General features: G+C 41.8%; 1 protein-coding gene across 7 annotated transcripts; it reads left to right on the forward strand.

The window, feature by feature from the left end:
* The first annotated feature begins 471 nt into the window (after positions 1 to 471).
* SEC22C (SEC22 homolog C, vesicle trafficking protein) lies at positions 472 to 25,617 on the forward strand. 7 transcript variants are annotated; one of them, XM_036406825.2, is made up of 9 exons: positions 1,248 to 2,220; positions 3,231 to 3,284; positions 4,721 to 4,909; positions 5,339 to 5,548; positions 8,432 to 8,595; positions 9,960 to 10,142; positions 18,574 to 18,692; positions 19,618 to 19,683; positions 21,750 to 25,617. In XM_036406825.2, exons 4-9 carry the CDS (start codon positions 5,367 to 5,369, stop codon positions 21,948 to 21,950), a joined length of 915 nt encoding a protein of 304 aa, XP_036262718.1. In that variant the 5' UTR covers positions 1,248 to 2,220; positions 3,231 to 3,284; positions 4,721 to 4,909; positions 5,339 to 5,366; the 3' UTR covers positions 21,951 to 25,617. The 7 variants fall into 7 exon arrangements, 5 of the variants coding, with proteins under 5 accessions (XP_036262717.1, XP_036262720.1, XP_036262718.1 ...); XR_004982599.2 differs by lacking the exon at positions 1,248 to 2,220 and having other exon boundaries at positions 2,959 to 3,284; positions 21,750 to 24,180; positions 24,216 to 25,617; XR_004982600.2 differs by lacking the exon at positions 1,248 to 2,220 and having other exon boundaries at positions 2,959 to 3,284; positions 21,750 to 23,600; positions 23,953 to 25,617.
* Positions 25,618 to 26,997: the final 1,380 nt, after the last annotated feature.

Here is a 26,997-nt window from a genome sequence, read left to right on the forward strand (position 1 = left end):
GGTTCCCCAGCCCGGTTCCCAGCCCCGTTCCCAGTCCTGGTTCCCCAGCCCGCTCTCCCGGTCCCAGCCCCGTTCTCAGTCCCAGTTCCCAGCCCGCACTCCCGGTTTCCAGTCCCGGTTCCCAGTCCCAGTTCCCAGCCCGCTCTCCCAGTCCCAGCCCCGTTCCCAGCCCCGGTTCCCAGTCCCGGTTCCCATCCCGCTCTCCCGGTTCCCAGTCCCGGTTCCCAGTCCCGGTTCCCATCCCGATCTCCCGGTTCCCATCCCGCTCTCCCGGTTCCCAGTCCCGGTTCCCATCCCGCTCTCCCGGTTCCCAGCCCCGTTCCCAGTCCCGGTTCCCAGCCCCGGTTCCCAGTCCCGGTTCCCATCCCGCTCTCCCGGTTCCCAGTCCCGGTTCCCATCCCGCTCTCCCGGTCCTCCCGGCGCTGTCCCGGCGCTCCCCGCGCGGCCGCTCCCGCCGCTCTCGCTGGTGAGGCGGGCGGGGCCGGCGCCGGGCGGAGCGGGGCCGAGGCCGCGGGGCCGCCGGGGGACGGGAGGTGAGCGGCGGCCGAGGGTCCCGGCAGGGCAGGGGGTCCCGGCCCTGCTCCGGAGGGTCCCGGCTGGGCAGGGGGACACCGGCCCTGCTCCCCATCCTCTTCCCTGTGCCCCCATCCCCGGGGCGGGGCGGTCCGGGATGTGTGTGGGGAGCGAACCGGGAGGGGACCGGGGTGAAATTGGGGTGTGGGGGTGTCTGGGGGGATTGGGGTGCTTGGGAAGGCGATGAGGGGAGTTTGGGGATGCGGTGGGGAGCAGGGGGATGCGTGTGTTGGGATATAGGATGTAGGATTTGGGGGTTCCTTGAGGGGTAGAGGAGGAGGAGGAGGCGTGGGTTGGGTTGGGGATGGTTTGGGATGAGCAGGGATAACGGGAGCCTTTGGGGATGGGGGTAAAGGTTTTGGGGTGTCTGCATGCTGGAGGGATGTGTGGAAGGCCTTGTCAGCACAAAGCAGAGCCCTGGGTGGGGGCATGGGTGTGTTTGCTTTCGAGGTGCCGGGTTTATTGAAGAGTGTGGGAAGGGGGTTGTTTTGGGGGATTTTAGGATGCTTAATGTGGGAGAGGAGAGGTGTGAGTGGGGGTGGTTCTGTGCAATGTGGATGGAACAGGATGGAGGTGGGATGGATTCTTAGGTGGGATCTCAAGGGACAGGGATGAGCTGCTGGGCTTGGGGAGGTGTCAGGACTGAGTTGGATGGGGTGGGTGAATATTTGGGACCGGGTGAATTTGGTGTTTCTGAGAGATGAAGGTGGGGCAGAGCCTCAGAGCATCACAGAGTTGTTGCAGTGTGGTTTGGAGGATTGTCTGTTGGAATAGAGGGATTGATGTGGGAGCTGGATGCTGGGGTTGGAGGTTTGTGTGTGCTTCATTTCTGGTAATCCACAGGAGCGTGTGCAGACAGATTTGTGATGGCAAGGTTTTTTTTCCACATGCTTCCCCTTGGGGATAAGAGTAAGCCTGTAGGATTTACAGGAGCCTAAAAGCTCTGGATACGCACAAATCCTGTGTTAAATTTTGAGATAGCAGCATGTTTTCAAATTGCTTTTATTCACTGCTCAGTCTGGAAGGTGGGGCTGGGCTGTCTGTAGCTGCTCAGCACTGCTGGGGGCTTGGAGGCAGCTCACTGGGAAGGATCAGATGGATACTGGTGCAATCTTAGAAAATGAGAAATTTAACACTGGTCTCTATTTGTTTTTTCATATATCTGAGAAGAAGATAAACTCCACTTTGTGATCCCTCAGGGAGGTGATAAATCTCCCTCATGAACCACATCCTTGTTGGGTGAGACCCAAAGCAGCACTGGAGCTGCAGCTCAGGTTTTGTGTTTGATGAGTCAACCTGAATCTCTTTCATGTTCATCCCACCTGTAGCTGTCCAGGACTCCCTTTGGAGATCACCTGCCTGAGGAAGGATGCTTTAGGGCAGTAGTTGTGGTCATATATCAAGCTGTCATATGTCCAAAAAAATTCACATTCTGCCTCAGGGCCATGGGAACATCCACGAAAGCTTTTGGCTCTTCCTTCAGCAGGAAGGTCAGAACTGGACAAAGCAGATGGGATTGAAGCTGGACACCCCTAGAGAGCAGGGAAATGTGTCTGAACAGGGAGAGACAGTGAATACTTCAGAGCAATCCTGGTCACATATTTTGGGAGCAGTGTGGCATTCTTGGAAGGAAACCTGCTTTTGATGGTGAGATAATTTCTGAAAGAACCAGGTTTTTGATACAGTCTCCTTTATGAACTCAGCACTGCTTTGCATTTGCTCTCACAGCCTGTTGAGCAGATTGTTTTCTAAGTCCAGGCAATCAAGCAGGAGTTTGTTGAGCATTTGGGGAAGTGTGCCCTGGTGAGTTGGGTGTAATCTTCTTACCCAGAGGAGCTTGTGTAACACACAGTGAAGTGCAGGAGGTCTGATTGAGGCTGCCTTGATAATCCCTGCTCAGCCAGGGGAGAGTTGGCTGCTCCCTGGGAAGTGAGGGAAGGGGGAATTGTGCTCCAGGTCACTTAGATACGCTGAGGAATGGTTTATTCTGAGATTGGGGCTGTTAATGTGAGTCTTGCACTAGGCAGTTGTACTTGAAGCATTGTTGGATGTACAGGTGCTTCAAGAAATGAATGCACCCAACTTTGTTTCCTTCAGTCCTAAATGATAACCTATTCTTCTGAAATTATTGCTTGAAATACTTCCCAAGGTTCTGCTTTGTGCCAGATGCTGCCCTGATGTCATCACCTGTGAACTCTGCAAGATTGGAATGCAGAGCCTCGAGTTCATTGTCCAAGCTCAGAGCCGAGGTCAAAGAGCTGCCACGTCCTGGCAGTGGCAGATCTTTGGGCTGCTGATGGTGAGCAGACAGAGAGTCTGCAGGAGGAAAGGGCAGCCAGGGTGACACAGTGACAGCCCTGAGCCACCTGCCTGCGGGCACACCTCGCTCAGCTGTGACACTTTGTGCTTGGGCACAGGTGACGTGGCAGGGCTGCCTTGCAAGTGGTTAAAATTCCAAGGGCGGTGCCATCGGTGGCTGTCACTTGCCAAAAACACACAGCTCTGAACATCCTCTGATGGGAGAGTAGCAAGGGCTGTGCCAAAGAGGAAAAAAAAAAACACCCAACACCTCTTCTTCTGAGGAAGGAGAGTGGATTCCTTTCTCCAGTGAAGTCTGCCATTTAATTTGGAAGTTTTCCTGGATCTTTCTTTCCCAGAGCAAAGGATCCCTCTGATGGGCAACTGGCAGCACTAGGCACTGCAGCAGGAAGGTTTGTACATCTTGGAAAGTTGGAAGATTTCTATGTGCACTTGGTTAACTGTAGGTGATGTTATCCTTGGTGATTAATAAAAAATATGGATATTTAAATTTGAACTCTTGCTGTTAGTGGCATAGGGAGCTGAATAATTTCATGGGCTGGGTGGTTTTAGGAAATGTCTTTGATTTCTCAGTTTGATGCTTTTTCATTGTCCTGATCATCTTCTGGTTGTTTTGGAGTTGTTTTGGAGCTAAACCTCATCAGCATTACCAACCCTTCACTCTAAAACTGCAATTCTGAGCAACAAGTTGGCTGTGCTAAAGTTAATATTTCTGTTAAAGTTCATATTTTTTGGTTTTATTTCACTTTCATCTGAAAATTTTCTACACTGTTTTATCAATGCTTATGGGCACATTGAAGATGGATGGGATGTTTCAAACTGATTTATAACAATCATAATTATTGTTGAAATTCCTTTTGATGTGTGTTGGAGTTTGTGAGCTCAGTGTGCTTTCACAACTTAAATGACAGCTGGAAGAGAGAACTGTCAGAGGGATTGTGGAAAAAAAATCACATCTAATTCTTTAATCTCCGTTTGAAAAGTTCAAGATAACACTTCTCAAGAGATGTCTGATCTTCTGTAGTTTCAATCTGCTTTTCTAAGGAAACAAGTTTTGTGCCATTGTGCTTTCTGCTAATTCCTCTGCTAATTATCCTGTGATAATTGCAGTTGCTTTAACGTGCTGGCACCTTGGACAGAGGGATGGTTCCCACAATTTCTGTGGGAGTGGTTCCTGTGGGGTAGAAATGAGACCCTCTCAGTGCTGCCTGTGGCAGGAACTCAGCCCTTATCAGGTATCAGGAGAGTTTGTGGTGCCTGAATTAGAGAAGGTTTTGCTCTCTGGACTTCTCAGACAAGAAAGGCTCGTCCTGAAGAGCCACATTTCAAAGACACTTTGAGCATCCTAATCAATTGTGTGATACAGGGCTGGTCAAAGCCATTGTTCTCTTTATCAAAAGTTTGAGTTCACAAAGTGTTTTTTTCCCCTTCTTTTTATTTCCCCAATGCTTTATTTATGTAGTTTGCCTGAAGCCAAGTAAATGCCTTTGGTTTTCCTTTTTTGCCTTTTTTTAATTCCTTGAGTTGTTTGTGATAATCCCTTAAAATCTGCTGATTTAGAGCTGCTCTTTTACTGACATAACTTAAAATAATTATGATTGGGGCATCATAAATATTTTGCATGCCATTCCACAGCATCTTTGACTGAGTCTAGAAATGAATATATTAGATAAGAAAATGAGTTGTTTGTTTTCCTTCAGGCAAAACACTTCCTAGGATATGTTTTCCCTCTTCACAGGAGATCTGATGGTAAAAATGCATGTAAATACAGGTAATTAATTCAGTTTCAAACCTAATTTTTACTTAGTTCATTCTGATTCTCTTTCAGAGATGATCTGAAGTGCTGTTAATCCTCTGACACCGTGCCCTGGATCCTCATGGTATGTCTGAAGGACACATCTCTGCATGTTCTGAATATGCCAGGTGAAGCCCAAGAATAACTTTCCACAGGAGTTTGTGACCTCTTAAAGAGGAAGAAGTCAAGAGAGGGCAACTTTTATTCTATATTTAGCCCTAGGTGAGTCTGTAAAAAGAACCTGATGGGCTCTAGCCTAAAATTTATTTTTGGATTTGTGTGTTACACTAGAAAATAGAGAAGTGCCATGCTCAGGAGGGTTTTTGGATGCAGCACATCAATGGGATGTGGGATCAGCACAGCAGCTTCTACAAACACCTGTGAGAGCTTTCCTCAGCCTTTCTGATGCTTTGGGCAAAACAGGAGGGAAAACAGAAATATTTTTCAGGCAGATAATTGCCCTATCAAATCCTCTGCCTCATCTTTTAATCTGAGAGGCAAGAACTGGGCACAGCCATGAGTTTTGAGAACAGTTTGGTTGCCTTGCAGTGGCAGAGGTGTCACCAGAGGTGCTTTTCAGTTCCAGTGGTGAGTTCACTCTCATCCTGCCTGGAATTTCAGAATGAACTGACTCAAACCTTTCATTTCCAGGTTGTCCTCATGAATACTCCCGTGGAGAATGTCCATGATCTTCTTTGCCTGCGTGGTGAGGGTGAGGGATGGGCTTCCCCTCTCAGCCTCCACAGATTTCCATCTCAACCAGGACTTTCTGGAGTGCAGGAAGAGGCTGAAGGCTCTGTCCTCCATCCTGGCACGGTACCCCAGTCGGGGCACGGCCAGAGGACGTAACCTCAGCATCCAGTGAGTCCCTGCTCTGCTCTGCTCTGCTCTGCTCTGCTGGGGGGTTTTGGCTTTAATTTTTGAAATATTGCTCTTGGGGGGTGGAATTATATTGAAATAGTACTATGGGTGTGGTCTGCAGTGCCTGATTCCAGCCTGAATGCCACACTGCTTGTGTAGGGTGTCAATTCCAATGATTTTGAAGCTTATTCCTCAGTTGCTTCTAAGTGTAGTGAGCATGTGCTTAGTTATATATTTGTATATATTTATATATGTATTTCCATGTTCAAATATTATATTTTGTATGTTAATTTATATAAATACACTTACATAACTGTTATTTGTTTTATACCTGATTATATTTACATAGATTTCATTTTGCACTTACATTTATACATATAAATACATACATTTATGCATATTTACATATACGCACACAAACAATATTTATTCATATTTAGTTATATATTTTGTATACATACACAATATTTATATGGATTTAGTTATATATTTTATACATATACACAATATTTATGTGTATTTAGTTATGTATTTTGTATACATACACAGTATATAGATGTATTTAGTTATATATTTTATATACAGACACAATATTTGTATATATTTAGTTATATATTTTGTATACATACACAATATACACATTTAGTTATGTATTTTATATACAGACACAATATTTGTATACATTTAGTTATATATTTTGTATACATACACAGTATTTATACACATTTAGTTATATATTTTTATACATACACAATATTTATATGGATTTAGTTATATATTTCATATACATACACAATACTCTTACACATTTAATTATATATTTATAGATGCCTACACAATATTTATATTTACTTAGTTATGTATTTTATATACATACACAATATACACATTTAGTTACATATTTTATATACATACACAATATTTATACACATTTAGTTATATATTTTTATACATATACAGTATATATATTTAGTTATATATTTTATACATATACACAATATATGTATTTAGTTATGTATTTTGTATACATACACAGTATATAGATGTATTTAGTTATATATTTTATATACAGACACAATATTTGTACACATTTAGTTATATATTTTGTATGCATACACAATATACACATTTAGTTACATATTTTATATACATACACAATATATATACACATTTAGTTATATATTTTTATACATATACAGTATATATATGTATTTAATTATATATTTTATATACATACACAGTATATATATATTTATTTATATATTTTGCATACATACACAGTACTTATGCACATTTAGTTATATATTTATATATATAGATACCTAAACAATATTTATACGTATTTAGTTATATATGTTATATACATACACAGTAATTATGCACATTTAGTTATATATTTATAGATACCTACACAGTATTTATACATATTTAGTTATATATTTATTATTTCTTATTTACATATGTTTTGCTCATGTTAATTTTCATTTTGGGTAGCAAAAATGTACAGTGCTTGTTACTCTTAGCAGCTGGAGAATCATGGATTTCTACAAATCCCTCTAAGAAGGCATCCAAGTACCTTGGAATAATTTAGTTTAAGGAGAAGAAATTTATTAACGAAATTACAGAGAAAGAAATGAAAAAATTTGTTTAAACTCATTTAAGGAAGTGAGTTTCACCTGGTGATTGCATTTCTGGTGAGCAAATGGAAGAAAACTTAAAGTGACCCTAAGCTAAAACTAAGCATCCCTTTTTTGGGGGAGTTAAAAAATACAGGAATTTACAGCAGAGATTTTTTTCCTCAATTCCTTTTCACTCAAAGCCAACTTGTGCCCTTTGATGCCAGCAAGTGCTGCAGCTTTTAATCTGCTGTGGTCTGTGCAGCAGCTCAGCCTGGCTCTGGAATGAGAGCAGTGCAATTGGATCCGTGGCAAAAAGGCCATAAATTATGGACAACTTGGAAAAGGTGCTTTTAGGCAGGCATGGTGTTGATCCCAGCTGGGAGCTGGGAGCAGCAGGAATTTGGGGAAGCTCCCCAGTGGAACTGGGCTGGCAGAGCCAAGCAAAACTGTAAATCCCAATTGCACAGTACAGCAAATAAATAAAAATGAAGTGAAGTAGAAACCAGGAGTGGGAAATGAAGTTGGGGTAAAATACAGGAACAGGAGGAAGGAGACAAATAGTTCAGTTTCCAAACTTGGGTGTTAAACTGGTTTCCTGCTGACAAATGGCTGGGCTGCAAGGGAAGATGTCCCTGAGAAATCTCCTGGAAGGACTGGACCATCTGCAGGTGGAAACTTTTACATAAATATGGATTCAGTGTTAGAAGAGCCCCTTTTAGAGTAGAATTTTTACTGTGATGTAGCAGGAAGTGTTTGAAAATCTTGGGTCGTGCAAATAAGCAAATATTTCTTGCTGTTAATATGATGTTGCCATCAAGGGAAGGAAGGAATCCATCTGCTTCCTGGGAACAAAATTCCTTGCTTTGATTTTTTTTTCTGCATTTTCTTTCAAAATCGGTTTTCTGACCACTTTGGTTTTTATTCAGGTGATTTAAAGGCAGCCTGGGGAAAGAATGTCCTGGATTTGTACTGATGTACCAATTTAATATAGTCTGGCTTGTGCTCTTCACTGTGCTCAGGCATCCTGGATGAGTTAAGAATAAATAATTGTGTAAGAAAAAATAGATCTACAGGATTATGGCAGGATTTTGACAACAACAAAAATCCTTTTTTTTTTTTCTGCAGTCTGAGCTCAGTCTGTACATTTTGTTCTGACAGAAAGCACAGCTCCATCCTCACGTTCAGCACAGCTCCATCCTCACGTTCAGCAGGACTTTCACCTTTTTATGCTGATGTGATTTTTTTTTTTTAATTTCTATTTCAGTTTCCTTTCTTCTGGGGATATTGCCTGCATGGCAATCTGTTCCAGCAGCTACTCAACCATCATGGCCTTCTGCTTCCTGGAAGAGCTTCGCTGGGAATTTGCTGCTTCCTACAACACAAGGAGCATCAATTCAGCTTCCAGACCATATGCTTTTATTGAATTTGGTTTGTAACTTTGTTCTCTAATAGTAAAAATCCTCTCTGCCAATTGGATGGTGTTAAACAACATCTCCTGGCTAAAGGCTGATGATGAAAGTGACTCTGGGTGTGCCTTTGCCCTCGTGTGGAGGAGGAGGGGGAGATCTTAATGCCCTAAACTATTGGAGTATTTGGTTTGGAGTTCCTGAGAGTTCATCTCTTGTGAACAAAATGCTGTGGTGATTGATGAACAAGCAGAGAAGAAAAAAGAAATTCACACCTCGGACACTTTTGAACTTAATTAAAAAAATCTGACAGGTGAGGACAGATGAGTTCAGGAAAAAAGGGAGACAGAGTAGATTATTATGGGCAGCTTTATTTCTGGCATGACTTGGAGTCAGAATACTTCAGAACCATGCCCAGTGGTTCTTTTTTAGCCTGAAATAATTGGTTTTCTTGCCAAGCAGCAGCTGCTCTACTGAACCTCACACCTTTGAAAGACACAATTCCCTTGCAGTGAGAGAGTTTTCTGGGAAAGGATAATATCCTGCAGTGTGTTTGCACTCTTCAGTCCAGATTTCAGTAACAGTGTTAAACTCAGGCTTAAAAACTTGAGAAATCCATTAGGAAAGCATCTTCTAGAGCCATTTTGGATTTTGGGTAGATTCCCTGCAGGGCACATTACAGCCAGGATGTAATTTCATATTGAGATTCACATTACTCTTTTTTTTTTTAACTTGAGTAGGAGTTGGGGAATTTCTAGCCTCTTTTAATTGCATAAAGCTTATTTTTTAAAGAAAAAATACATTTCTAAAATAATTTTTACTATTTATTAAGTTGCTGAGTGCCTAATATTGCTGTGTGGTTATTTATTTATTTATTTATTTATTTAATCATCTCCGTTCCTGTGTTTGGATCTAAGATGCACTTCATGCTCAAGATTTTAATATTTTGTGTGGTAGTTACAGATCATTTTTGTTATTTTTTTAGAGTAGATATTAGAAGAAATTCTTTCCTGTGAGGGTGGGGACGCACAGGTTCTCAGAGCAGCTGTGGCTGCCCCTGGATCCCTGGAAGTGTCCAAGGCCAGGCTGGATGGGGCTTGGAGCAACCTGGGATGGTGGAAGCTGTCCCTGCCTATGGCAGGGGGTGGCACTGGATGATCCTTAAGGTCCCCTCCATCCCAAACCTTTCTGTGCTGTAAAATACTTAAAAGAAGTACTTCTGTTCCCTAACCAGCAATGGAATTTTTGGAAATGAAATGAAGAAATTAAAACAATCAAATCACCACGATACGATAAAATATCACCGCAATTAAGGTTTTAACAACACTGAGGATTAATTAAGCAGCCTTGCAGGGGTGACTTGAGCAGCTTTTCCTGTTGTTTCAGATAACACCATTCAGAAGGTGAAACACCATTTCAACAGCAGCCGTGGCTCCAGGGCCAAGGGCAGCTGGGAGAGGGTGGAGGAGGAGCTGAAGCTGCAGCCCCCAGTGCAGCTGCAGCTGGAGGCCACGGAGCTGCTGAACGGGCTGAGCAATGGAGGGCACGCAGGAGGCCATGTGGAGGTTGGTAAGTTACTTCTACACCAGGTGACAGGAGATCTCCTCACCCTCACCCTGCACACCTGCCAGGTGATGGGATGGTAGATGTGAAAAAACAATGTTCACTCTTTGTTCTGGTTTGAAAGCAAAACTAGTGAGAGGCTCCAAGTCAGAAATGCAATTTATTAGGAAAAGGGGGAAAAAAACCAAACACAAAATACATGCAGTAATACAAAAGAAAAACCACTGACAGAGTCAGAATACAACCTGACACCCTGTTGGTTAGGGTGTTGGTAGCAGTTCCATTGGAATTGTGGCTGCAGCCCTCCTGGAGTGACAGGTGTGGTTCTGTTGGAGCAGTGATCCTATGGATGGGTGTAGTCTTCCTCTGAAGATCCAGTGCAAGAGGCAGCTGTTCCTCTGGGAAATCCAGTGGAAAGGCTGCTCTGGTGTGCCAAAAACTGAGATTATATCCAGGTAGGAATGCTTGGCTCCTCCCTCTGGGCAGAGCATCTCCCAGTGGGTTGCTGTAGTTTTTATCAGCCATGCAGGGACATTCAGTAGCCCATTAACAGCATATATGTCCTAGAGGGAGGATTGGTTTGTGGAAGAGATAAAGAAAACTGCCCAATGAACAGAAAATAACTGCCCCACCTCTAACAGATAGGAAACAGAATACATATTGCCTTGCAATCTAGGACACTCTTCTGTGAAAATGTAAAAAGTTTAATAAAGGACAATAGGAGACAAGGACAATAGAGCAAAGATTATGGCTGGGTGCATCTTGGCACTGAGCAAAGAGCACCCTATTATCTTTGGGGATACCCCTTAAATACCTTTGAATTACATCAGCCTGTTGCATATTCATAGATCCTTGTGCATAGTAAACTTTTCCCCAAACTACTTTACATATTCCAAGAATTGTTTAGCATGGCTCCTCCTTGGGTCTGCCTTTTTAGAGCATGGGTATTCTTTGGTTGTGGTTTTAGTCCTTTTTTATCACCTCCAGTTATGGGGTTTGGCCCACAGTGTTTTCAGACAGGGAGTGCTGATGGTTGGCAGATCTGTGCAGGTGTCCTCATCCTATGGGCATTGGATGTTATCCCATCCCAGCAGGCATTTTAACACAAGCACGCTTAGATCAGCTATTTCACTGAGCTTAACAGCAGAAATAAAATTTGTATCTTTATTACAAAGTTACTTTAAATGACACATATAAAATCTATTTTAATATTTGCAAAAAGCCAATATTATAATATGTATCTGTAACACATATCTACTATTTCACTACTATGTCTAAGCTTAATTAACAGCAGAAATAAAAACTATGTAACAAAGTTACCTTCAGATATTTTGCTGCTATGTCTAAGCTTAATTAACAACAGAAACAAAAACTATATCTTTATAACAGTTACTTTAACATGACACATATAAAATCTGCTTTAATATTTGCAAAAAGCCAATATTATAATATATATCTATAACACATATCTGCTATTTCACTACTATGTCTAAGCTTAATTAACAGCAGAAATAAAAATTATACAACAAAGTTCTTCAACATTACACATATAAAATCTATTTTAATATTTGCAAAAAGCCAATATTATAATATGTCTCTATAACAGTAGAAATGCTGCAACATCTCTCAAAGCATCTCCTTCAGAAGCCACTCTGAGTAAGGCCACAAGAGCCATTTCAAATCCATACACACACCACAGATAGCTCAGGGGAAGAAGGACAGGAAGGGTCTTTGTGTGATGTATTCCAGCAAAGGTTTATTGCATCCACCATGCCAAAGGGATCAGGGACAGAGGCAAAACCATGTGGTCTGCACAGACTAAAGTATGGGGTCAGTGACTTGAGGGTACAGGGATGGTGCAAAGGGCAGCAATCTGGAGTGGGGATGAGAGATAAACAATTGGGGTGGGCAGGGTCAACTGGCCAATGGGGGAATTTAAATAAAATTATAATAATTCAGAGGGAGGGGGGTTTACATTTTCCATTTCAGAGGAGGCTCCTGCCTTCCTTAGCAGACTCCTGTCTGTTCAAACTGAGAGAGATTTCTAATGTAGATTGGCAATAGTGCTGCAAAGCACCATGGGGGGAGTCCTCTCTTTCAGCCTAGGTGGGGAATATTCTCTGTGGTAGATCTTTCCAGGCCAAAGCTTGGTTTATTGCATTCCCACAGCTCCTCTGTTTTTTACTACTATGAAAACTTCCCCAATGGATTTTTGCAAACACTTAACTAAACAGGGTAACTTGAGTAAAATGATAAAAACAGGGTTTACAGCCTACAAAATCTGTTTGGCAAAAGATGGAACCCATCTTACCTGAAAAGTTCATTGATGTAACCTGAGTTTTTCTCACCTTTAAGTCCTTTACTTGCTCCTTCAGCTTCTGGACGTGGATAAGTGTTGAGTGTGAAGAAAGGTTGAAGCAGCACATCTTTTCAAAGTCTTGGCAGTTATTTCCATGGGCAAGCAGTGAAAAGTCTGTTGCTGCTTGGTTTTATAGTGTTACATGCTTTGGTGTTACTGGCATTTGTTAGCAGCTCACTCAGTGCCCAGAACATAGCACTGGTTTGCTTACTTAGCTAGCACTTTTAATTTTCATATAATTTTTGAAGTTTTTGCAGCAGCAACCCCAGGGGCCAATACTGAGGCTGCTGTTTTCTTTTTTCTACCTCAAAAGTTAATTTTGTTTTGGCAGTCAGATTTAAATTGATGGACAAATCTGCTGTGCTTAATTTTTTGGTCACAAATTATGGCCCACAGCACATGGCAGAAAAACACGAGGGTTCCTTGTGTACCAAGAAATGTTTATTTACATTGTGTGTGTGAAACCAAAAAAGGCTTTTTCCATCATAGTAAACAACATATGGGCTTTACATTGCAGCAGGTATGCAGCAGAGCTTTGGAAACTGCTGTGGAGTCTTTTTCCAGCCTTACAGCTTCCTCTCTGTATGGAAAATATAAGCTTGATATTTTCCATGTGATATTTTCTCTTCAAACCCTTGTTTGTTCAAATTTCTAAAGAAGCTCCACTGATTCATTCATTGCTTGTTGCAAACTCATAATGAAAGATCTGTAATTACAGTCTGAATAAGTTTCTTCAGCCTTGAGGGAAAAGAAAATGAGAAAAATATGAGCTGAGGGTCACCTCTTGTTCCCACATTGTCTGGCTTGACAATGTCTTCCCACATTGTCTTTGCTTTTTCCTTTTACCTTATATTTTTTTAAATTTAATCCATTTGACTAAAATTCTGAAAGAGGCTTTGTGTATCTGTATAAATAACACAGAGGCTTGTCAGGGGCCTTTTTAATAATAAAACTTGATGTTTTACCTACCAACCTCTAATTCTTTAATATAAAAATGGTACCTCTTAGTTGTGTTTCAGTTGCACAGTCAAGGTCCTGCCTACTTTCTCCACAAATGAAATCAGAGAATTATTTAGGTTGGAGAAAAACTTTCAGATCATTGAGTCCTACCAGAAATCAAACCCTGCCAAGTCCACCACTAAACCATTCTCTATTTTAATCCTATTAGCACAGTGGTTTAAATGCAGCTGGAGTGCCATGAGCTTGTATTTCCTTTTTTTTTGTTGTTGTTCTTGGCTTATGAAGCACTAATAAAATTAAGTTCCAGTTGCTCAATCTTATAGTTTGTGATAGATGAGCTGGAATCTAATTTGACATAGGTATTTTAAATTAGAGTATGGAAGGGCACTGGCCAGGAGGAATTAAAAATAGAATGGAAAGCACTTTATTTGCCAGTCAGATTTGTGAGTGTTCCTCAGAGCTGTGCTTGAAGGTTAAATCTTTTCATGTTTTGACAGGGCTTAGAAATTCTTTGCACTTTTTCTTTAAATTTTGAACAGCTTCAGTGCCAGTAAATATTTGTGATCTAGTCTGTGTCCACAGATCAGAAATATATTTTCACTTCCCTTTTATTCCTAATTGCTTTCCTTTACTTTCCATCTGGCTTTTTATTTCTGGCTGTTCTCTCTGGTCTAACCCAAATACTCTCACAGATTGTTCTGCCTTTATTTTAAGGCTCATGTTTATGATCATCTGTTTGCCTCCACTGGAGTCAGCTTTCCTGGCTTGTGTCTCTCTCCTCTCATCATCCCCTCCCAGCTGAATCCCACTTTGCTGCTCTAAGTTTAGCTGTGTGCATAGTGTTTGTTCCATATTAATGTTATTTATACCACAGCTCTGCTCTACAAGAGGCTGTTTGAAATGCTGTGGCTGCAGGAGAGCAGGATTGAATTGTGCCTGCACTCCCTGGTGCAGATTGATTGATCCAGGGATGATCCAAACATCCCTTCCTCACATGGCTGGAGCTGCTGCTGGCCTCTTTGGAGTTGGCTGAGCTCATCCTCTGGCTCTTCAGTTTGCTGTGAAAAAGGCCAGAAGAGTCAGGGCAGCTCTCTCCTTGTTAGTATTCTTGAGAACAAGAGATTTTTTTTTCCCCTTCTTGCTTCCATTCTTTCTGCTGTTTGTTCTTTCCTTTTGTTAACTAAACCCAGCCCAAAAAAACCCAAAAACTGGCTACAAAACCCCTTCTTTTGCCCCCTTGATCAGCACCCCCAGAGCCCTGGCTGCTGCTCAGAGCCTCTCTGGTGTCACTGTGGGCACAGAGGACATGGGGCTGTGTGCAGGGCACAGGGGGGCTCTCTGTGGGCAGGGAGGGTGTCTTGGTTTGGAAAGACAGGAATCTGCTAAGGAAGGCAGGAGCCTCCCCTGAAATGGAGAATGTAAACCCTCCCCACCCCTCCCAATTGCTATGAATTTTAAATTAAGGGGCTCTCAGGCAAAAATATGGGAGCAGGAAATAACAGTTCTTTAATAGGGAAGACAATAAAAGGATAAAATAAACAATGCAGTAAACTAGAACAACACTGACAGAGTCAGAACCCAGCCTGACACCCTGTGGGTCAGGCTGTTGGCAGCAGAACCATTGGAATTGTGGCTCAGCCCTCCTGCAGTGTCAGGGGCGGTTCTGCTGGAGCAGGGATCCTGTAGAGAAGGGTGCAGTCTCTTCCTCTGAAGATCCAGTGGAAGAAGAGGCAGCTGCTGTTCCTCTGGGGAATCCAGTGGAGAAAGCCTTGCTGGTGTCTCAAAACCTCTGGATTATATCCAGGTAGGAATGCTTGGCTCCTCCCCCTGGGCTCACATCTCCCAATGGGATGCTGTAGTTCTTATCAGCCATGCAGGGACATTCAATGGCTGTTATCAGCAGATGGCCCCTCCTGAGGGAGGAGTGACTGTGGTCACTCAGAGAGAGATAAGGCAAACTGCCCACTTGACAAAGGTAATCTGCCATGCAGATGGGAATAAAATACCTCTTGCCTTGCAGTCTGGAACAGAGGGTTTGCACAAGGACATGGGGCTGGGTGCAGGGCACAGGGGCTCTCTGTGGGCAGGGAGGGTTTGATGGGGCTGGGTGCAGGGCACAGGGGCTCTCTGTGGGCAGGGAGGGTTTGATGGGGCTGGGTACAGGGCACAGGGGGATCTCTATGGGCAGGGAGGGTTTGATGGGGCTGGGTACAGGGCACAAGGGGCTCTCTATGGGCAGGGAGGGTTTGATGGGGCTGGGTGCAGGGCACAGGGGCTCTCTATGGGCAGGGAGGGTTTGGGGTTTGCACAAGGACATGGGGCTGTGTGCAGGGCACAGGGGGATCTCTATGGGCAGGGAGGGTTTGATGGGGCTGTGTGCAGGGCACAGGGGGATCTCTATGGGCAGGGAGGGTTTGATGGGGCTGGGTACAGGGCACAGGGGGATCTCTATGGGCAGGGAGGGTTTGATGGGGCTGGGTACAGGGCACAAGGGGCTCTCTATGGGCAGGGAGGGTTTGATGGGGCTGGGTGCAGGGCACAGGGGGATCTCTGTGGGCAGGGAGGGTTTGCACATCACAGCTGCCTCTGGGAAGCAGCAGAACAGTTTGTGCCACTGCTCTTGTGAGGCAGCAGGTGAATCCTGCAGCTCCCCTTGGTGAGTGTTCTTCATCTCCCACAGGCACACAGGGAGTCCTTCAAAGGCCTTTTCAGGGGCTGTTTTTGAAGCTGTCTCACTCTCTGCCTTTTGTGTGCTTGTGTTTCAGTTGAGGCTGTTGGAGTGATTTCGTTTCTCACTCCTGGTGCTCTTTCTGCAGAAGTCTGAGTCAGTGACTCATGTCCAGCCTTGTGCTGTGCCTGCAGGAGGCAGATCCAAGCTGCTGCTCCACACTCTGGTGTCTCCCTCCAGTGAAATGGCCACAGGCCTCTGCCAGAAAGTCTTTCATGGGCAGAGGTTTCAATTTCTTCACTGGCTGAGGGTGTTTGCAGTTATTCTGCACATGTTCAAGCCTGCTGGTGCATCACCCACAGCTCCCAGAATGTTTCTGTGTGGATCTTGTGCTCTGAAGTGCACAACTTCTGTGCTTGAGGAGGCAGATCCATGTGAAGCCTAATTAGTGTTTATTTGTGCTTGTGCAGAGTGTGCTGTCCTGGACTGAGTGTTTGTACTCTTCTTTTCCCTTATTTACTATAATAGGCCATTCCAGTATGAAATTCTCTTGATAAAAATATGACTGACTTCACCCAAGGAAGGGAAATAATTTTCCCTTAGCAGGACCCATCTCACTTCTCTGTGCAATTTCAGTTTGTGAGTTAAACCTCAGAATTTAACAGCACAAATAAATCTCTGCAGCAAACCATTTCAAGCCCAGTTTTCACAAAATCTGAACCCTGAACAACTGGATGTTTTAATCTCCCTTACATCTGTAACAGCAATTCTTTTTATCCTCCTGGACTAAAAAAAAATGTAACTTTTACATAATATTTCATGCTGCAGAAGCATGAGAATTACATTGTTTTTCCCTAGGGACTGGGAACTCTTGGCACATGTGGCTTGCAGGATTCTGCTCAATGAATGACATTTGTGTTTAATAATTATAATTGTTTGAGAGACATTTATGCCTCTGAAGTAAACCTTAAAATTTGAGGATCAGTCTTTATTAGGAAATATCTGTGGGAGAGTTACACACATATATAGCTGCAACATTATTTAATTAATCAAAAGTAGGAATAGCAGGAAAAAAATAGAAGGAAACTGAATTCTGGGGTCAGGGAATGAATAGAGATGCTGCTAGGAGTTTTTTGTAAATGTCACTGTGTAGCAAAAGAAAAGCCAAATTGCCTTTGAGTGACAGAGTTACACCATTCTGTCTGCAGTACCCAGTGATGCTCCCTAAAGTGACACACATCAAATTGAGTTGATCCAGTTCCTTTGGAGCTGAAATTATGGGTGTGTGAGTTCATGCCAGACAAATTAATTACAGAGACACAGATGAAAGGTGCTTTACATCTCTGTATTAATTTGGCACCAGAGTTTTTTACATCCATCTGTCAAAATCCGGCTTGAAGGAGAAGGCAGGAGTGTTTTTCTCTCTGAAATCATGTAATGGCTGTTGTGGTGATTCATCTGTCACTCAAAGGAAGCCAGAGGTGCAGTTTATCTGGAAAGGTCAGATAAATAGATAAAGAGTCAGATAAAGAGGATCTGGATTCACTGGGCACAGGGAGGAGATGGTTTCCTTGAGGGCTCATTCATTCTCTCCTGTCTCTTGGGTTCAGCAGATCTGGATTTGATATCTGAGCTGCAAATTATCATTTTTTATGAAACTAACAGTGTCCTACTTGTGGTGATGCAAGGGCAGGAGTGAAATGGAGCTGAGGATCAAGGTGTGGAATCTGTTGTTGAACAAGTGCAGGAAAACTGGAGGTGTGCTCTTGGCCAAGCCTGAATTAAAGGCAGCCAATTCCAAAGCTAAACACACATTTATGATAATTACTTTGACCTTAATTAGGCATGTATCCATGGGATTATCATGCAGAACTGCTGTTCAGCAGGGTGGGTGTTAAGTAGTAGCAGAGAAAGTGAGAAAGGAAGGAGGCAGATAATTCACTAGCTGGGAAATGGGGGCAGGCTGAGCCCTCAAGTGGGATAAAATGTTTAATTACTGGTTAAGGAGGAGATGAGTTGCTGCCTTGCTGTGGTGATGGGTGAAATCTAAGCCCTTCCCCAGAGCTTTGGGTGGGGAAAGCCTCTGGCTTTTCTGCTGACCTGAGGAGTGCTGAGCATCCTCATCTGCTGGAATAAACAAAGAATTATCTGTGTGCACCATAGAAGACACTGATGCCAAATAGGTCAAGAAAAATCTGTTGTTGAATTGTTTAAAAGTACTCCAGAGCTCTTGGTGATTTCTGGATGTGTGAAGAACTGAATACTGCAATACAACAACAAAAAAAAAAGGGAGATTTCTATTCATAATCAATCTTCCCTGGAGCAAGCATGGAAGGTTTTGCAAGTGTTTAAAACCCACACAAAGTAATTGTGGTGTTTTCTAGTAAAAGCTTGAAAGTAATAGTGCAAACTTTCACTAATGTCTGCTTTTCATTTCATTTCATTTCCAGTCCCTACTTACAGGATGCAGCCTGTAACCCCCCTGGGGATTCTGTCACTTGTTCTGAACATCATGTGTGGAGCTCTGAACCTCATCCGAGGAGTTCACCTGGCAGAATATTCCTTTCAGGTAAGCCTGAGTGAAAGGCAATGAATTTTTGGGTAACCACTTCAAGGGTGGCTGTTCTGCCCCTCAGCTGAGCACACATCTCTCCACAAAAAGTGTTTTGTTTCTCCAGGACTGCTACACCTTGTGTATTTTTCTGTACATCACAATATTCTGCATTTTATTCTGTTCTGTAGAAGCTTAAATTTTGAGAAATTTTTTTTTAATCATTTCTTTTTAAACTTATTTTTTTAATTATTAGAATTCTAAAATTCTAAAAATTACTTATTTATTAAAATAAATAAAAATTATTAAATTATTGATTCATTATTTAATTATTAAAATAATTATTAACATAATTATGAAATAATTATTAAATAATTAAAATTACTAAATTTTTTATTTAGAAATAAAATTTCCAAAATTTTTTATTTAGAAATAAAATTTCTAAAAATTATTAAATAAGTTTTAGAATTAAAACTTATTCAATAATTTTTACAAATTTTATTTTTTAATTTATTTATTCTTACCAGGCTGCCTGGATTTTTTTTTTTCTCCATTCTTGCATTTTATTTTAGATCCTTTTCTGTAATTTATTTATTCTTACCAGGCTGCCTGGATTTTTTTTCTCCATTATTGCATTTTATTTTAGATCCTTTTCTGTAATTTTTTAAAAATAAACATGAGAATAAACAACTTTAAAAAAAGGGGGGAGAAAAGTGTGCTGATTGTATCCTCACACAGTTTTATTTAGCAAGAACTGTCACATAAACCTCAGTTCTTGGTGCCTTATCCAATGATATTGATCTTGGTGTTTGACACTGTTACAGTCAATCACCATAAACTGGGCTAAGAGGTTCTTGACTATATTTAAAATGTTCTCAAATATCAAGCAGCACTTGCTAAAAGCTGTGCCTGACATAGTTGTCACTTCTTTTAATCCCAACAGGAGGACCATGAAGGAATTGGAAATGTGATAGCTTTTTTCCTACCTTTTCTAGCCTGTGTTTTTCAGGTATGTGAACTGCAAATAAAAATTTTTGCTGATTATTTTGCTGTTACAATTCACAAGACAGAGCCATGTTCAGCTAAGCAGAGGTTTTTAACATCCTAGCCAGGTGATTCCACTGATTTATTCCAGTCAAGTGGCACAAAAGCAGTTCAAGGCACGTTTTGAGCCTTGGGAAATTGCATTTGCAGGCTTTTTCAGTGCTTCCATGTTCTGACAAGTCAGAGGGGGCTGGGTGTGATGGACAAATGCCATCCCAAAGATGGTTCCTTCCCAAAGGGATGGACACATCTAAGTGTCAGACCTAGTGATGGGCTTTTGCAGCACAGCCACCTTGAGGACTGAGCAAACATTGGACACCAACATTATTGAAAATGGTGTAATTTACATGAAAAATCACATTGAATCCTGCTGGTTCCTTAATGGGATTTTTCCATATTCCAATTTTCCACATTTTCAATTTTTTTTTTTCCATAATGGGGTTATTTCCTCTGACCTTACACAGAAGAGTTTGAATGAGGAAAATACAACATGTTCCAAATTGGTTTTTCTTGAAAGGCTCCTTGAATTCCTAAAAAAATTCCACAACCTTTAACTTGAGGGCAGCATATGCTGGAAAATCTTCAGCTTTCAGCCTGGCATTGCAGAAAGGTGCTGCAGTTTTGTTTCTAGGAATAACTGATGCCTACAGTGTATTCATTGTCCTTTTTCCTTTTGGATCGTGGTTTGGGGACCACTCTCAGACTTTGATGTATTTATGGGATTATTTGTTGTATTATGATACAATTTAGTGTCTTTCAGCTTTCTTACACCTTTGCTCATGGCAGAGCTTTGGGGTGAAGAGATGAATTTAGATCTAACAGATTTATTTAGATCTAATAGATGGATTTATACCTAATAGATTTATTTTGACCTAATAGATTTATTTCAATCTAATAGATGGATTTTGATCTAATAGATTTATTTTGATCTAATGCATTTATTTTGATCTAATGGATTGATTTAGATCTAATAGATTGATTTAGATCTAATGGATTATTTTGTTCTAAGGGATTATTTTGATCTAATGGATTGATTTTGATCTAATAGATGGATTTTGATCTAATAGATTTATTTTGATCTAATAGATTTATTTCAATCTAATAGATGGATTTTGATCTAATAGATTTATTTTGATCTAATGGATGGATTTTGATCTAATAGATTGATTTAGATCTAATGGATTATTTTGTTCTAAGGGATTATTTTGATCTAATGGATGGATTTTGATCTAATAGATTTATTTTGATCTAATGCATTTATTTTGATCTAATGGATTGATTTAGATCTAATAGATTGATTTAGATCTAATAGATGGATTTTGATCTAATGGATTGATTTTGATCTAATAGATGCATTTTGATCTAATAGATGGATTTTGATCTAATAGATGTATTTTGATCTAATGGATTGATTTAGATCTAATAGATTAATTTAGATCCAATAGATTGATTTAGATCTAATAGATTAATTTAGATCTAATAGATGAATTTAGATCAATAGATTAATTTAGATCTAATGGATTGGTTTAGATCTAATGGATCGATTTAGATCTAATGGATTGATTTAGATCTAATAGATGACTTTCGATCCAATAAATTAATTTAGATCTAATAAATTAATTTAGATTTAAGTACTTGATGGAGATTGTTTTTCACAAAGAAAGGCTCTGTGCTTCCTCTTCCCCTGTGAGTACCTGAAGCCAGGGAAGTTGAATAAAGGAGAATTCTCTCTTCTCCTTTTGATTTATAGCAGCTTCTGCCCAAAAGCTGTGCACAACCTGCAGTGCTGCCCACGTGCTGACCTCTGCCTCAGCACAGTTGGAAGCTGTGACCTGAGCTGACAGAGGCTGATCTGTCACTGCCTGAGGGGAAAAAGTGACTCCTCTGTCAGCACTGGGAGCTTTTCATGTTCTCCTGTGAGGGTTTTGCCCTTCACATGCTCAGCAGATGGGTCCCAGGCAGCAATTCCCAGCTGGATCCCTGGTTTTGTGCAGAGTTCAGTGCTAACTCTCCCTTCTGCTCCTTTTGCAGTGTTACCTGTACCTCTTCTACAGCTCAGCCAGGAAGGTGAAGACATTTGTGCTCCTTTTCTGTGTCTGTTCATGCAACATCTACTTGTATGGATTGAGGAACCTCTGGCAAATCTCCTTCCACATAGGAGTGGCTTCTCTTTCCTCTTACCAGATCCTGACAAGGCAGCTCCTGGAGAAGCAGCCTGACTGTGGTGTATGAAAAAAACAAAAAACAACCAAACTTGGGGTTTGCTACTCTGTTTTTACAACTCTTTTTTTGTATTCACCTGGCCAAAAATAGTTCAGAGTGTTTTTTAACCATCCATGGTAATGGTTATTGCAAGGAAAACAGCTCCCAGCAACTTGGGATCAGTAGGATCCTGTAATTATGTCCAGCACACAGCAAGGGGTGCAGCTGTATTTGACATGGTGGGGCTTGTCAGGTGTCACCACAGATGGAAGTTCTTACCTTCAGCAGGCTTCTCCTCCTTGGCTGCCACCATCCAGACAGCATTTTGCCACTTGTCTCACTGGCTCTGTGAGAGCTGGGCAGGTCAGTCTTGCCCTGCTGCTGCAAATACTCCAGTTGTGAAGTAAAACAAGGGTAAAGTGATGGGTAACATTTCTGTCTCTAGATTTGTCTTGGTAAATGTGAGTAAAGGGGTTGTTGCTGTAATTAGGTGAGTGCAGAATCAGTGGGGAAAATGCTGAGGGTGAGCTTCAGGATCATTTTTCTAGGCTTGGAAGGACAGGGAAAGGCTGTGACTCTTTTATAAACCATAAAGTCTATAAATATCTCCTTGGCTGAACAGCACATTGCAGTTTAGTGTGTGCTCATGGGTTAATTGCAAATATGCTTGGGGCAGCAAAAAATAATCCAAGTGGGTGTAAGTGATCTGTCAGCTCTTGTGGCCTTTGTTTCCTTGGCTAAGGTCATTTTTAGGATAAGGGCAATTCCATGTTTGCTTGGCCTGTATGGATCATAAATCTTCCAAGCCTATTTATGACAGGCCACTGACTCCTTCACCATTTTTTAATAAAATGAGTAGCTGGTGAGTAGAAAGCCATTTGCAGGAATGGAAAGCAAGAGCAGGCTCTCTTTGTTCTGTAGAACACAACAGCTGTGGTTAATGGTGGTGAATTCTTACACTCAGATGAGTTTCTGGGTGTGCACTTTGGAACTGGGGACTGGAATTCCCAACCTCTGCTGCACTGGCTGTTCTGCTCTGTCATGGATCTGGGTGCACAGGGCCATTTTAGGGCATAGATGAGTAATTTAGGCTGGCTGTTAACAAAATGCATAGCAGTTTGATGCAGCTGTCCTTGAGGGCTTGTAGAGATTCAAACTGTAGGTATGTTATTGTGGAATTATGGTCCTAAAATTTCCTTTTTTTAATTTTTTTTCCTGGTCATTCCCATTTCTTTCACCAAAGATTTCTTTTTCCTCTCACATGGTCTCTACCTCTGGTTGCAAAGAGATTAACATGCAGCAGAGTTGTCTTTTTTGGCAGGAACACTTGATAAAATTCCTTGTTTTTATGTCAGTGAGTTTTCCTGGAATCTCAGGATGCAAACATAAGGATCAGACCAGAAATTTGTGGTGCTGGACTTTGGAAGCACTTCTGGATAGAGCAGCAGCAGCATCCATGGGCAGCTCATTCCAACCTGGACAGTTTCTAGGACATAGGAGACTTAGTGCCAGAGCTTTTCTCAGGAGGAAAATGTAGGGATTTCTTTTTCACTGCACTTACTGGAACAGCAACATGACAAAACCCTCCAAAGTGTGAGGAATAGTCTGCTAGGAATGATGGAGAAATATTTTAGCCAGGTATTTGAGGACACAGCTCGAGCTGAGTGCCATAAAGGAAAGGTTTTCTGTTATAAGGCAGAAAATTCCTTGTTTTTATGTCAGTGAGTTTTCCTGGAATCTCAAGATGCAAACATAAGGATCAGACCAGAAATTTGTGGTGCTGGACTTTGGAAGCACTTCTGGATAGAGCAGCAGCATCCATGGGCAGCTCATTCCAACCTGGACAGTTTCTAGGACATCAGGAGACTTAGTGCCAGAAGGAAAATGTAGGGATTTCTTTTTCACTGCACTTACTGGAACAGCAACCTGACAAAAACCTCCAAAGTGTGAGGAATAGTCTGCTAGGAATGATGGAGGAATATTTTAGCCAGGCATTTTGGACACAGCTTGAGCTGAGTGCCATAAGGGAAAGGTTTTCTGTTCTAAGGGAGGGGATTAAAGTTGTTTGTCTGTCATTATCCCAGTTTTCTGTCAGACTACCAGTGGAGAAATGAAGCCACAATTCAAGCCCTGTCCCTGAGACACCAAGATGACCCCACAGATGTGAGGGGTTTTGTGCTGCTCTTAATTTTCAAACTGTTCACTCCCAGTTTTCCCTGGTAAATTCTGGAGGAGGCTGCAGGGAACTCAGTCACTCAGAGTTTGGATTACAAGTTAAAAAAAAAAAAATTACAGGTTTGAATTACAAATTTAAAAAAAAAAATCTGCAAAAAGAACACCCCAAAAATCTGACACTAAAAACTTAACACTTCAGGGATAATGGATCTGGTGATTGGTGGTGTTTTCCAGGAGCATAAATTGGATATCAACCCACTGCATTCATGTGGGAAAGGGATGCAGCATTTTATCCAGACAGACAGATCTTCATGAAAAGGACTTTAGGACAGGAGCCAGCTCCCTGCTCCTGCCTTTTTATCCTCACCCTGGCTAAAGAGTCCAGAAGAGCTTTTCCTGTTTCTCCACACAGAGCATTTCCAGAGGGCATTCCCCAGAGCTGGTTGGAAAAGTTGGAACATTCCTGCTGCTGCTTTCCCAGCATCCAACTGCTCTGTCCTGAAACAAATCCATGCCTGAGCCAGGGGATGGCAGCCACAGCTCTGCAGAGGAGAGCTAGAACAGGGTGTCTGGATAATTGTGCAAGTAACAGAGTGGAGAAAGGTTAATTTTGGCTTTTTTTTGAATTGGTTTTCCTGAAAACATTTCAGTAAAATCAAACCAAAGCAGTTGGTTCAATTCTGCCTTTGTCTAAACTTGTATTTTTTTGCTTTGTGGATTTTTGGGGAATGTGGCTGAATCTCCAGCTGTTTTCTACCCAGTGACAAAGCTCTGCTTTGGTGTTGGTCTTAATCCCTTTGCAACCTTTTATTTTCCTGTAATAGGTGTAAACCATATTAAGGAATCTACATGGATTAGTCTGTGTGCACTTCATAGGTTTGGGTTGGGGTTCCAGGATGAGGCAGACCACACAGAATTTGATCCATTTTTATTTTTAATTTGGTTTTTATCCCATGTCCACACAGTATTTATACAGTTAAACATTTTCTCTTGGCGAAACAGCAAGAGGAATAGAATAGTTTACATTGATCTCAGTGCTTTAAGATTTGATAAAAAAGAATGACTTGCAGTTTGAGAACACAAAACCTGACTCATAATGTGGGATTTTTCCTGTATTGAATCAAATCCCCAAAGAGAAATCCATCCCTTTTTTCAGCTTTAAACTGGTTAATGTGGTTTGAATTGCATCTTCTTCATTCTGTCACTTTGCCAGAGAAGTCTTTTGGAAACTCTTCATCTCACCCAGCAGCTCAGCACAAGCAAATTGGCAAAGAATAAACTTCAATAATTTCCAGGTTTGCTTACTCAGTGCTTAGTCACTTTATGAAGCTGGTAATTCTCTGGTTTCTTTTCTTTCCCCTTTCTCCCAAAGAGCTGTTGAGTTTGTAGAAGGTGGGCTGGTACCTTTTTAGACATTTTTGCACTGTATTAATAATTGAACCTGTGTAAATGTGTATAAAATCATTTTGCCTGTATATGTATATATGTACATACATCTAATAAATGGCTTTTTTTTTTGTAATGGTTGTCTTCAGTGTTTGGAATTTAGTGATTATATGAGAAACAAGGTTAATCAATCATTTCATTTTTGCAGGTACCTTCAGTGATCCCTGTGGCCAATTCATCAGCTGAACTGTATAAACATATTTACACATATTTATTTAGAAATACATTTACAGAAATGTAGTTATCCAAGCAGGGGATTGCAGGAGGCTGGGATGGAATCTCTTTGTGGCTTTAACAAGCTTGCTCTTTATTTTCAGGGACTCCCAGGGGCTTTTCCTGTAAAACTTGTGTGTTGAAGTGGTGAAATGAGATGTGACACATCCCAAAGGTGCCTTTCCAGCTGCCTGGCAGGGATAGTGGGGATGTGGCAGTGTGCAGGTGCATTTTTAGCCTTAATGAAAACAGGATTGTTAATTTAATTAGTCTGTCCTTACTGAGAACTTGTGGGCTTTTTTTGGGGAAATTTCAGCCACCTTTGCTGATGGCTCTGAAGACACCAATCCATCAGTTTTAAAGCAATGAAGGGGTTAATGTGGCAGAAAATTCAGCCTGGAAAGGGATGGGTTCATGTGTAGGGCACATGCTTTGTGTGACAGGACCCAGAGGATTCTGCCTAATCAGGAACCAGAAAATAAAGCAAAAATCAAAGTGTTGGAAGAACCAGGCTAGAGGAACTACTGGTTTCTTCCCATTTTTCTGCTCCCTGCTTCTCCACAGGATATGTAATGGCTTCAAACTGACAGAAGGCAGGATTAATAATTAAATATTAGGAAATTTCCTCACTCTGAGGGTGGGGAAGCCCTGGCACAGGGTGCCCAGAGCAGCTGTGGCTGCCCCTGGATCCCTGGAAGTGTCCAAGGCCAGGTTTGGAGCAGCCTGGGACAGGGAAAGGTGTCCCTGCCATGGCTGGGGTGGCTCTGGATGAGCCTTAAGGTCCCTTCCAAACCAAACCACTCTGGGATTCTGTGGCAAAAGCAAAACAATGCTCAGAGAGAGGGAGAAGCCCCTGGAGTGAGGGGAGAGGCAGAGCAGGGGCTGGGAATCAGGAGGAGAGAGAGCCTCATTCTTCTGAGCTGCTCTGCCCTTTGAAATCCAGATGTTATTTTTGTTCTGTAAATAAATGATTGCTCAAAGCATGTTTCTTCTCAGGATGCCAGGGGAGGGGAACAGCAGCCTCTCCCTTTCTTCTGTGGTGAGGGGAGAAAGCAATTATAACTCCCTTTCTCTTTTGAAGATGCTGATAAAAGGAGGTGGGAGGATCAGAGGGTCCCCGTGCCGAAACAGAAACAACTCCTGAGGTGATAGAAATACATGTTTTTATTTTAAACAAAGTAACTCCACTTCTGCTGACTTTCAAAGGTGACCCAGTTGCATGGAAAAACTGTTTGTGAGGGGG

The sequence above is a fragment of the Molothrus ater genome, chromosome 1 (genome assembly GCF_012460135.2).
Source record: "Molothrus ater isolate BHLD 08-10-18 breed brown headed cowbird chromosome 1, BPBGC_Mater_1.1, whole genome shotgun sequence".
NCBI classification, from domain to species: Eukaryota; Metazoa; Chordata; class Aves; order Passeriformes; family Icteridae; genus Molothrus; species Molothrus ater.